This window comes from Lepisosteus oculatus, chromosome 8 (assembly GCF_040954835.1).
Source record: "Lepisosteus oculatus isolate fLepOcu1 chromosome 8, fLepOcu1.hap2, whole genome shotgun sequence".
NCBI lineage: Eukaryota > Metazoa > Chordata > Actinopteri > Semionotiformes > Lepisosteidae > Lepisosteus > Lepisosteus oculatus.
This window is the reverse complement of record NC_090703.1, coordinates 576,552-589,206: the sequence shown is the minus strand read 5'-3', so window position 1 is coordinate 589,206 and position 12,655 is coordinate 576,552. Positions and strand designations below refer to the sequence as shown.

The 12,655-nt window shown below is 38.1% G+C and overlaps 1 protein-coding gene across 8 annotated transcripts in view; it reads right to left on the bottom strand.

Moving 5' to 3' along the window:
- The window catches only part of dicer1 (dicer 1, ribonuclease type III), an 87,428-nt gene that overhangs the window by 59,383 nt on the left and 15,390 nt on the right, over window positions 1–12,655 (bottom strand). For 5 of the 8 annotated variants that reach the window (XR_011190177.1, XR_001478751.2, XM_015350198.2 and 2 more), the window contains exons 2-19: window positions 11,847–11,904; window positions 11,474–11,582; window positions 11,010–11,196; window positions 9,977–10,139; window positions 9,277–9,407; window positions 8,965–9,099; window positions 7,927–8,087; window positions 7,458–7,626; window positions 6,691–7,163; window positions 6,298–6,430; window positions 5,961–6,203; window positions 5,689–5,843; window positions 3,712–3,844; window positions 3,167–3,242; window positions 2,319–2,458; window positions 1,924–2,103; window positions 552–765; window positions 81–234 (exon numbers count right to left, since the gene is read on the bottom strand). Coding sequence is in view for 6 of the 8 variants with exons in the window: in XM_015350198.2 (XP_015205684.1) it covers window positions 81–234; window positions 552–765; window positions 1,924–2,103; window positions 2,319–2,458; window positions 3,167–3,242; window positions 3,712–3,844; window positions 5,689–5,843; window positions 5,961–6,203; window positions 6,298–6,430; window positions 6,691–7,163; window positions 7,458–7,626; window positions 7,927–8,087; window positions 8,965–9,099; window positions 9,277–9,407; window positions 9,977–10,139; window positions 11,010–11,123 (2,774 nt within the window). In the remaining 2 variants the exon portion in view is untranslated. The remainder of the gene's footprint in view (window positions 1–80; window positions 235–551; window positions 766–1,923; window positions 2,104–2,318; window positions 2,459–3,166; window positions 3,243–3,711; window positions 3,845–5,688; window positions 5,844–5,960; window positions 6,204–6,297; window positions 6,431–6,690; window positions 7,164–7,457; window positions 7,627–7,926; window positions 8,088–8,964; window positions 9,100–9,276; window positions 9,408–9,976; window positions 10,140–11,009; window positions 11,197–11,473; window positions 11,583–11,846; window positions 11,905–12,655) is intronic. The other 3 variants (XM_015350201.2, XM_015350202.2, XM_006632253.3) reach the window with 1 other exon arrangement.

The window sequence follows — 12,655 nt, the reverse complement described above, 5'->3', positions numbered from 1 at the left end:
CAATTGCAACACTAAACGTCATTTTCATGGACTGAATAAGCCAAACTGGAAAAAACAGATTTTCTATACATTCAGCCTACCTTGGAATGATAACTGCGTCTTGGTAGTCCTCCAGTCTGAAAGTGAAAGGGTTCTGCTTTGTGTACTGTGTGCTAGGAATGCCAATACGTGCTTCAGAGTTCTCAATATCTTCCATGAACTTGAAGTCCAAGTCCAAAGTGTTAGAGTCATCAACTGATGGAAAAAACACAAAATTCAAAACTTACTAAAATGTGCATCAGGTAACCAGCTAATATATACCATTCTCTCAACAGTCTGTTATTCAGATCTAGAAAAAAAAAGAAAAAGCTGTTTCACAAGTATCTGTTATGCTTGAACATTATTCTCCGTCTCCTAAAAAGCAGGTAAACTGTTCTATAATGTCAAAATGCAAGACGGATATCTGACTGAACCTCGGAGCTTATTCAGACACTCACAGGGACATTGGGAAACAGACCCGTTATCTCCAAGGAAGAGGTTAGGCTCCACTTTATTTTATTCCAAGCACTTACCAACATTAAGAGGTAGAACACAATAGGCTGAATCAGCTTCTGTAGGTTTAAACTCTAGTGCAGGTTTCTCAAGACGAAGAATGTGGGAGAAAATGTACTGGTGGAGCCTGGTAATGAGCTGCAGCTGCTGGGCACTGAGGGTGAAGCCAGACTTCTGCAGCTCAATGGATATGGTGACTTCTCCTGAACGAGTGTAGACTGGGAAGTGAGGGATCTGAACAGGACAACAACACACTTTGAGGATTCTCCTACGAACAACAATCTCAAGTAAAGACGTAGGCTTAAGTGATCCTTTTACCACAGTAATGTCTCCACTTAAAAAAAACAATACAAGGGTAATTAGAAGCCATCTGTGAATCAAGTGGAGAAAACATAGAAGGTATTCATCATCCTATAACTTTAAAAACTGTTGTCTATATTGTTTAAGTAAACTCTGCAACTTTGAAAGATTTCTCACATTCAGAAATCTAAAGTTAGAATGGACTGAAAAGCTGCTATGTTTCCTATAATGATACGACCCTTCATATGTTTATCTGTTTCTTTGGGTCATGTTACACAATATTGTATTTAGACAGTTATGCAGCCTGTCATTTATGTTTAATTTTGTGCATTGTTCCACTCTGCTGTATTCTTGGTCATTGACAACAGATTAAAGTACGGCAGAAATGCGACATTTAGATACACATTACACTTCTTGGAAAATTCAATTTCCGATACATGGAAGGGAGAAGTTTCCTTTTTGGAAGGAATAAAAATCAGAACTTGTGAAGGCCCACATCAGCTGAGTAGGAATGTTATGCAGAAACATTAGAAGGTACTGACAGATGCTGACTGTAGAACTGCAGCTAAACCAGGCAAGCCTGTCCCTGGAAAATAGGTTTTCAGAAGTGGTGCGTGAAGGATTTAAAATGTGCTAAACTAATCCAACGTCAGCTCCAGAAGAAGAAAAACATTTCATTCAATAGCAACTGCTAACCTATTTAAATCACTACACACACAAAACACTAATGAGCCTTAAAGTTTTTTAGTACTTAAACAGAAGCTAAAAATGCTGAATACTGAACCACCTAATCAGTGCTTGTTAAACTACTCCACTGGAGTACTACGAGTCCTGGAGTGGCAGGTTCGTGCCAGTGTTAGTCAGTGTCAGCTGACTAACACAGAACACTGGTGCTCACTTCATATTCACTTTAGTAGTTCAATTAAGTTATTAACATATAAGGTGTCTACTGAAAACCAGAAACAAATATATGTCTCCTTTGCACCAGACTTGGACTGTCTTTGACTAACATTTAAATGTATAACTGAATTCTGTGATTTAAGCTACAAGGTATAATGTAATAGTAATAATAAAATGAAATGTAATAGTTACCCGAGGTATTGGTTTGGCTGTTAATATTCCGAAACACCTGGTGGTGTCTTCTGGAGGATAGAGCTTCCTCCTACGGAAGTTGAGCTCATCAGGAAGAGGAGTGGTGAGAACCATCCCTATCACATACAGGTAGCAGGGCTGCTCAGGAACTGGGTAACTGGCTCTCAGACACTCTGGAATCTGTTTGGACGGTAGGGGAGAAAAGGTTACAAGCAATTTTTTTCAAGACGCTGAAAAATAAATTGGATACACAAACAAGCCAATCAGTTTCTAGCCATTTCGTTCATTTAAAGTTTTAACAACAACAAATTCCTGCCAAAGCTTGAAGCCCCGGGTAGTATGAAGTAATCATGAGAAGCTTGAAAATGTGCAGAAATACAGCTAACTATACTAACAGCTTTCGGATAACACTGCCTCCTCTTGGTGGATCCTGGCCTCCCTGGAACACTTGTCTCCTCCTCATCGTGTAAATCCAGCTCTTCCTCGTACTTCACAGTCTCCTTCCCCACCGGCATCAGATGGTCATCCAGCTCACCTTGTGCAAAAGAGAGGCACATGGATATACTCAGTGACTCCGCCAAACAAGAGTTACTCATGGCAGTGCAGTCACAGGGAATGGTTTCTTGCATTACCCCAAAGGAGTGCGATGGTGTTTTGCACTTTTAAAGCGGAGATCACACAGTGCAAGACTCAAACCCAATGCTACTGTTTGAACAATGGAATACTATACATTTCTAAAACAGCTATTGAAAAGTTCTTTCTTGCTACCTGATAAAAGCACATAGCCCAGGATTAACCGTGCTAAACAGGTCTGAAGGGTCACAAACTGTTCCTGGTCATCTCAGAAGACAACTGCAATACATTACTCTTCTGTTAGGGATATTAGCAAAGCGAAATTAGGAGAGGAACTCTAAAAGCCTTTTTATGCTTGTACTGTCTTCATTCACAACAGATATAAAGCTACTGTTTATTTCAGTATATGTTGATGGAAATGTAACATCAAAATAGGCACCATTCGCTACTTTGCTAAATAGGCACTGCACATTTCTTAAAAAGGTAATAAAGATTTTAGTGTATATAAGTCTGTATCTGGACAATACTAAGGAACATCACTCATTTACTTTTAATCAAATCTGGTCTTTCGCAGATTCATATAATTGACATTTTTGCATAATCATTTATACAAGTTAAAAATATATGAATCATCATTACCAACAATTAATACTCCCAGATGTCTGTTTACCTATTTTGTGTAATTTTTCACAGCAGACAAGGGCAACTGCTTTCTCAGCTAGTCTTGCACAATTCATTTTGGGCCCCTAGGAAGAACATTAGAAAATATCAGCAGTTGAAACACAGGTATTCCTCTACTGCATACAGAATTACACCAATGAAAAGATATTTAAAGATATAAGTTTATATAAATCAACAAAGATACTGACAGTTTAAGTTTCAAGAGTCAGACTTAGATATTAAGTGGGAAGTTCAAACACTTGGAAAACCTTTTAAAAAGGTAAAAGTATAATGTTTAAGTAATGAACTAGAAAGCTACTGAGATTTTTTAAAAGAATTTGCACAACCTCAGTTAATGCATCAGTGAAAGGCAGCCTGCAGTTCATTTCCCTCACCGGGCATCGGGCAATAGTCATTGTTAATTTCATACCTGATAGTTTAAAGGCTATGGAAATAGATTTAAAACAAATCCTACTAAAGTATTGTATTCCACTTCTAAAAACTGTTAAGGCAGGGACAGGTTGCATACAGTAATTTGTGAAGTTTGGCACTCACAGCAACTGGAACTCTGAGAGGAGAGTTGATGGGAAGGTAAAGAGTAGACTGATAAATCCCATCCTGTAGCTCCACTGTTTTACACTTTGGTGCCAGGTGAGTGAATGGATCACTAGGTAACCTGGCACAGTACCTATTAAAGAAAAGAACAGAAGCACATCAGTTCAGTTACTGTTGATAATCACATGCACAAACTCCTTACACAATTTAACTGTAAAGGGCAAACAGCAGAATCACTACACAGTCTATTTCAATATGATGGAACTACTCAGTATGTGAGTTTGAGCAAAATGTTTGCTTGTTTGAGCAAGGCAGAGCTGCCCCCAGAGTTGTCTGGCAGTTACATACACTTTAATCACAGCTTTTAAAACACATGTCCACATTAATTATTTTAAGTAGTGAACTGTTTAGATTGAGGAAAACAAATGTGAAAAAGACTGAAAGACTGAAAAAGATCAAGACTGAAGGTCCGCTTATAACATATTTACAGAGAAATTCTAAAGCCATTTAAAATAGATGGGCAGAGGGTAGAAACTTGAGTAAATGCGCAAGAGAGATACATCAGGAGTAGAGTCAAAAAGAGAACCCCAGGGAAAACAAAGTATCAAAGAACCTGATATTAAGTGCTTATATCTAAAACCAATAAGTATTTAGGAAACAATCAAGCTAATCAAGCAATTAAAAGCTACTACTTTAACAGAAGATTACAATGTAATTGGAAACATAAAAACCTGACAAAAAGAGAGAAAGGATATCGAATACAATTTTTTTTCTTCTCGCACTGCTTGTCTGATTTGTATTTTTTAAGTTCTATATTGTTTTGGGGTTTCCTTAATGTCTGTTTCGGAGCATACATGCAAATAAGCATTTCACTGCACATGACAAATACACTAAAGAACACACAAGGGCACAAAGCATTGATTTTGCAGTTTCAAACAACTAACAGAGTGAGGAAAGTACGGACGAAATTTTACAGGTAGAGTCAAAAGAAAAGTTTACAATTTCAGGAATGCAGACCATGAATAAGTGTGGAACAGAGGCTTAGTAAAAGGAAAGACAAAAACAATGTTTGGCTGGAAGCTTCTTTGCACCTGAAGAGGCTTTACAGCCAAAATGTTTTCTTGAGCAAAGACAAAGGTCAATGTTAAATGATATTAGCATTGAAGAGGCAGAAGTGTTACACAGAATAGAAACACCTCAGATAACCAAATCTCCAACATTCTTAGGTGTTTATCTTGACATCTACATCTTTAAACATCTTTAAAAACTATACAACACGGTAAATGGAAGAGTATGTTATACAGTTAAAAGCAAAAAACTTAAACTGGTGAATGCAATATTAAGATTTACTTATAGTACTCAACGCTGGTCACCATGTTAATAAAAAATGCTGCACTAGAATCCATGAAAAGAGAAGTACAGCAACAACAGCATAGCAGTCTTTGAACTGAGAAGACTATCAGGATACCCAATTCAATTATTCAGCATCCTCAATGGCACTGAAAGTCAATCCTGTGGTCTTCATTAGGAACAGTGGAAGACAAAAGGAGTGGAGGTCAAAAGTGAAAGCTAAGGGGAGGTAAAGAGGTGTCTGGAAGCCAAAAATTTCAAGAAACTGCTAAATGAGATCCTCAGATCAGTTGTTTTCCCATCTTCAAGTTTGCTTATATCCTTAAACATCAAATTTAGTCTTTGTTCATGGTATAGATGAGAACAATTTAAACAAATCTGACATTATAGTATAACGTGTAACTAAGGTGAATAGCTGAATATTTACTACGATGAATTCATTTTATTGTTTACCACAGTGCCAACACTGTATAATATTTTTAGCATATAATTGTCAATGTGATCATTTAAAAAATTAAAAACAACGTTTAATCATTTTCGGCTTTCAATTTGTAGATACACATCTATGGTTACAAATATTTCTGTTTGGTTTCTGAATGATGTTAGAAGGAATAATTTGAATATTACCTGTTGATGTGACCAATGGCTGTGTTAATAGTAACTCTTGGGCCTCCATCTTCAGATCTCAGCACATAAGGGGGTAAAATGTTATCATCATCCAGGACAGGTTCCATTTCAAACTCACTGCAATCTGCTGACTTTGAGCACTTATTCCTCAGAATCTGAGAATTGGAAACAGGCATTTCACACTCACGTTCTATGTGCAAACCAGAATTCACTCTCCCCTGCAAGTCAAATTAACCTCCTTAAGAACAACAGTAATCTCGGGCACTTTTTACCTTTTCTATAGCTTTGTAGGTTTTGAGATCCTCTTCAAATGTTTCTGTTTTCTCGGTGTCTGCCAACATTATGTAGTTGGAGACAGGAGCCCTCGCTCTGCCTTTAGACTGCACATAGGAGCGGTACTCTGTTGGTAAGTCAAAGCGAACCACCAAATTGCACTTCGGAATATCAACACCCTCCTCCACAATACTGGTTGCAATAAGCAAGTTGGTCTCATGAGCGCGAAATTTCCGAAGAACCTAATAAGACAACAAAGAATTGGGTAAACTGGATCATCCAGTTACGATAAGCATATTTCTGGATCAGCATGCCTATTGGGCACAGGCTTCTTACCTCTTCTTGCTTTCTGAACTCCACCTCCATCTGTTTATTTCGAGGTTGGTTCTTGCCAATGCTGTGCCCAGTTATGAAATTGCTGCTGATGTAGGCAAGCTCTGGATCCTGCTTGCCAGCTTCCTTTATGAGCCTGGAAAGAAGAAAACAGCAATCCACATCTCACTGCCACAAAGGACTCGTGCGTAACACAAACTTGCTATAAGGACCTGAAAAAAAGATTCCGATGACAGGAACATTACAAGAGTATCAAAAGCAGCAGGTCACATTTAAAACCCAGACGAACATTATCAGAAGTTAGATCTGTGTTCATCCTTGTGTTGTTACTTGGTGTAAATACCATAAGCATATACAGCAAAACAGTTTTTTCAACCTTTTTTCAAACAGTCTCACCTGTTTAAGACAACCGCAGTGTAGCGCCTTTCTACAAAAATGATCCCACAGAGAATGTTGGTGAAAGGGGAAGGAAAATTGGCCTCAGGTTTCTCTTTATCTTCAATCTCATCATCCTCATCCTCATCTTCAGAATCGCTCCAGGAAACATAGTTATCCTGGTTCCTGTTGTTGTACCACTCGACGCTTTCAAACTGCTGCCGCTCGAAGGGCTTGTACTCATGCAAGATTTCAAGCAGCTTAATTACTTTTGGGGTCACAAACTTCAGGTCAAGTGAGGCAGGTGAGAAATGCTCTTCGCAGAGTGCATGGATTTTCCGCAAAATAGTGTCTGTAAACAATAAGAATTTCCGGTTCAAGTCCTCTTGCTCGTGCTTAATGTATTTCTGGAGCTCCCGCACCATGATCCCAGCTGCTTTATCTGCACACCACGGCCCCAAAACCGTCAGCACTGCTCGACAGTCACTCAACACCTGGACACAGACACAATGGCACAAAGGGCACCCATGAATAAAACACCCCAGGCGATGGAAAGACAGATTATTTTGACTATAACCTCTCATATATAAGGGCAGGACAGAAATTTTCATGTGCATAGCAAATTGTTCCACTTTTCCATAATTATAGTACTTTATTTTAGGATCATATCACATCACCTAATATGAACATTATTAAAGATTAAGGAAATCATTAAATGTCCAGAAAAAAAATAATTGTTATTGTGATAAAACTAACTTACAGAGAACCAAAATTAAGGGGAATCTGACCTGTTTTGAAATGAAGGTTGGATCTCTGTCTTCACGATGCACAGATATGTTGCAGTCATTAAGAAAATTAAGTGCTTCATCCAATTCATTCAAGAGTTTCTCACACAGCCCACTTTTGTCCACATATGGTCCACAATCCAATACAACTTCACGAGGTTGAGACGAGTATCTAAAAGGGGAACAAACAGGTGAAAAACCGGTTGCTGTGCACTGGGTGACTCTTTCACACATTTGGGTAGTTAGTTGCACCTTCAAATGAGTTTCCTACAGCACATAATTTAAGAGGATAAAGAATAATTACAACGTTTTTGTACTACGATACATTTCCTGAAGTATTTATTATCTCAGGTATGCTTGTACTTACTGCACTTTTCTGTAATTCTACCAAGCTACAACAAAATAAAACTTCAGAGCTTATTATGTATTCCCTGTACAATTTAAAACAGCAATCAAATAGCAGTCCACCTACCTGTCTAAGACAACCAGGTCCGTAGCAGTTTCTGCACTGCTTTTCAAGATCCTTTCCAGATTCTGAATCTTCTCCTCCAGTTCAGATGGATCACACTTGCCATTTAAGATGGAGGCAGTGAGACCCAGGATTCGAGGACATGATGGGCAGTTCTCACACATCTGCAGTGTAAAAAACAGAAATGGTAATTGTATTTACACAAAACTACTACAGAACAGCTGTCAAGGGAAAAAGTGGGTTCAATTTAGTTTGAAGACACCATCTTCCTAGCACAAAAGATTTATTAAAGCAGACTTAAATTAATCTTAACGGTGGCCTTGTAGCACAGTGGTTAGCATTGCTGCCTCACAGCACTGCGGCCCTGGGTTCAAACACTATCTGCGTGGAGTCTGTGTGTGGTCTGTGGTTTCTGCCGAGTGCTCCGATTTCCTCCCACAGTCCAAAGACATTCTGGCAGGTTAATTGGCTTCTGGAAGAACTGGCCCTGGTGTGAGAGCGTGTGCGTCTGTGTTTATGCCTGTGTGCCATGCGATGGATTCGTGTGCCATCCAGCATGCATCCTGCATTGCACCCACTGCTTGCTGGGATAGGCTCCGGAGCACCCGCAACCCTTCATAGGGTAAAGCAGTTAGAAAATTAAAGGATAAAAGTTAATCTTATTGCAATATAATTTCTTTCAAAACACAAAGTCAAACCTTTGTGCTAAACACACACTTCCCATGGTTTATTAGTTGTTTTAAATTTAGAGCTAGCAGGAATAACCCCCATGGTGAGATTCAGGAAGTGCAGAGCCACAGCTGGAAGTAGCAGGAAGGGGTTATTTTGTTTGGAACCCAGTGAGCCCTACCTTACCAATCTCAACCTCGGCCCTGGCAACGCTAAGGCTAATCTGAAACAACGTATGGGGAATCCCAGCCACAAGCTTTCAACATCCAGAGCAGTACCGGCGGAGCCACTCCAAAAGCACATTTACAGACTTGTTAATGATGTATTCTTCCTTTAATTTTATCATCTCAAAAGGCGACACCTTGAACTCACCCTCATGATCTCCCGATAGGGATGGTCCATAATTGCAAGATGACACTCATCAAACACCAGCAGGTTGATTTTAGATAGTGGCAAGAATCCATTTCTCAAAACATGCAGAAAGACGTGGCAAGTCATAACAAGCACCTGCAAAAAAAAAAAAAAAACTTGCTTGTAAACCTTGCTATATAAACCAGGTCAAAGAAAAATAATGCAATGACAAGCAGGAATTATCTCTATGAAGAAAGCAGTCTTCCCCAAAGACTTTCTTTAATGGACAAAAGGGCAATTTCTGCAAAGGTGAGAAAAACACTTTAATCTTACCTGGTTTTCAGTCATTTCTTGATTCCACTTCTCTTCTGTCCATGGCAAAGTGTCTTCGAGACTGCTGTACTCTCCAACGTGAAGATCTGAATGTGTTCGAACTGTGGCTGCTTGCTGAGTCACATATGAGGCTTTGAAAAGAGAAACATACATGCTCTACAGATGTATGGTGCTCATGACAGCCCTGGCAGCACCCTAATTGGGTAAAACGTACTATAATCCAGACTCAGCAAAAGGAAGCAATACTAAAGCGCACTCTTCTTGTGTAGAACGTCACTAGTGTCAATATAGCATCTAAATTCCACCTTAGCCTATGAGCCACATGGGACAGATGACACTATGCTTGATGGCAGCATTTTATGTTCCAAAACTTCTTACATCTGTAGGATACCTACTAACAAGTACTGAGATCATGATGCTCGGGTTTCACTTCTATTTGTAACACATTTAGCTGCATGCCTAAAACATAATACTTCATACAGCGACTATGAGCATATTTCACGCACACCTAACTATGTAGTTACTTTAGATTTATTTTGTATTACTGTGGGTATTTTTATTTTTCGTCTATTCTGATGTCCGTTTTTGCTTGTCTTGGGCTGGGCTGCTGTAACACATCAATTTCCCTTCGGGATCAATAAAGTCTTATCTTATATGGTACTACTACTACAAGATAAACAAGGCTCATTTACAGTCTTACCTGCATTAACTAAGAAAATTGTTCTCTTCCCACATTTTCTGAAGTCACCCCGGATTTGATGGGAGAGTTCCTTTGTTAGAAGTACTGCAATAAATGTCTTCCCTGAGCCAGTATTTAAGCAGACGATAGTATTGTGTTCAAGAGCTGCTTCAAGAAGTTCAACCTACCAAATTAAAATTCATAATTAACTCTAAACAAAACAATATTTACAAACATACAAGTTCCGCCTTGTACTCAAGGTATGCCAGGACAGAGTACAGGTTCCCGCCACAGGAACCAAACACCTTTGGATGGATAAACTAAACTCTAGGATTGTGCCCTGGGCACACATTAAAAACTGATCATTAAGGAAGAAAAACTAAAAACCTCAGGGCTGTGTAAAAATACTATAAAGTCTTTGGAAAAGAAACCCACCCATAAAGCAATACAGATAGGCAATAAAACAGGAGCACATGGCATGATATTTATATTTAGGCTTCCAGTAAACTTTTGATAAAGTCTCTTATAAAAGGTTGCTTCTCAGATTAAAAATAATCTACTCAAATTCTGATTTAATTAGCAAACAAATTAAAACTGATGATAAAAAATAGTGGGAGTGGCAAACAGAAAAAATAGTGACAAAGAAAATGCAGAATGAAGGAGTGAACAGACAAATGGAAATTTAAATTCAGCAGAGATGCAATATGATATACACTGGTACTAAAACATTCGGTACAGATATTACATGAGCAATTCGACGTGATGTTTGTCTTCCTTGTTGCAAAAGGCAGGCTTTCCAACCACCAAAACCACAACTTTTAAACAGCATGTTTCATACATATTTGCAATATACAACACAAAAACGATACAGGATTAAACTTTCTTATACACTACTTAAATATCATGCAAGCACAAAATGCCTATGGAAATGAAAGCCGATCTTATCCTTAAAACGGGAAACCAAAAAGCAGACAAATACTGGTTTTCTGTGCTGGTTCCAGAAAACAGAAAACAACAATTTTTCCATATGGTTTTCCAATCAATGTACAGGTACCTGATATTTCCTTGGTGTATAAATGTTATCATGGATTGCTTCTTGTTGCCATGGGAGTCCGAAGAAGGGACCCATTGGCGATGAAGCAGGGGTCACCAGCTGTAGTCCCGCCATGCTTAGGAATTGCAAAGCAAGGGCTTCTACTCTCCAGTGTTTATCTCATTCCGTTCTGTCCTCATGAAGCTTACTGGAAAGAAATAACACCAAGATATAGGCCACTCGCACACTTTCTTAAAAACACAACTACAGTAACAGGCCCACAATGGAGAAAGATAAAAAATATTTTTTTACAATACAGAAACTAGAAATGTATAATCATTCATATGTAAAGTTATGATTAAAATGGGTTTTTATTTATCGGAATTTTAAATTACACTCACATGACTGTAATTAAAACATCTATATTAATTTACTTTCAGATACGTTGTTGGTTTGAATGATATTCAGAGTAACTGTTTACTTACAGTTTCTGTTTTAGAGACTTCAATATGCGACCAGTTAGTGAGAATTTTTGGCTTCATGTTCAGCTGCTTCAAGTCAGCTCATATTAATCTTCAATATTATATTAGCCTCCTGAAAGATTCACAGGAAGTAAATACCAAAACAAGAAAATGAATAATAAATGAAACTACTTGAAACTGCAGTTAGTCTGTAAAGGTGGGACTCACTGAACTGTTTACAACATCCAAAGTTAATATTTTAAATCAGAGAAAAAAACAGAAGTGTGTGTTTGAAGTTCAGGGACTTCCTGGGGAACTCCAAACAGCTGTGAGAAATGAGAAGACCACCAGAACAAATACAACATATCAGGAAAAGGTGCAAGAAAACCATTCTTACCTTTTAATCTCTTGTTCCACACTGGTCCAGCCTGAGAAGTTGGTACACTTTTCTTGCACTGCAGAGAAGCAGTAGAAAAGAATCAGCACAGCAGAGAATCAAACGCATTCAGTAGTAAAGTTTCCATCAAGCAACTTTTTACTGCTGAAACACAGCAGCCTTTGTTTTTGCTTTAGCTAATGTTAATCATTAAAAGCCTGGGCAGTTGTGATACAGTTCAACTTGCAAAAACAGCCTAAACAGCAACCATTTTTTTCCACTTTGCTCTGCAATTGCCTATTCATGTTTTCCCTGCCTTGTATGTTAATTAAAAGAAGATTTTAAACAAGTTATTTTAATAGAATGACTATATACAAGAAAATAAATATTAGACTTCTCCCTTTACAGCTGTTGGTTCTTTACATGTAAAACAAACTACTCATTTTGTGATCAGAAATGCATACATATGCAGTACAAAAACACTTCATGCACTCTGCCAAATGTGATGATTAAAACTACTTTAACTAATGAACTGGAAAACCTCTTCCGGATCACTTCTTTTTTTTCTCCTTTTATCTCAACAATGTAAAAAAAAAATCATATTCTGCAATGTCCTGGCATTTAATAGGTAATTTACCACCTTGTTACAGGCAGATAGAATACACAGAAAATTGAATTGGGCTAGAAAAAAAGATGTACAAAACTCTGTTACACAGGATAATGACAACAGATTTAAACACTGCTGTTCAACACAAAATGTAAACTTCACCGAGATCTCCCTAAATATTCTAAATATTCGGAATTCTGAATGGAAGGTTAAGATTTTAAGC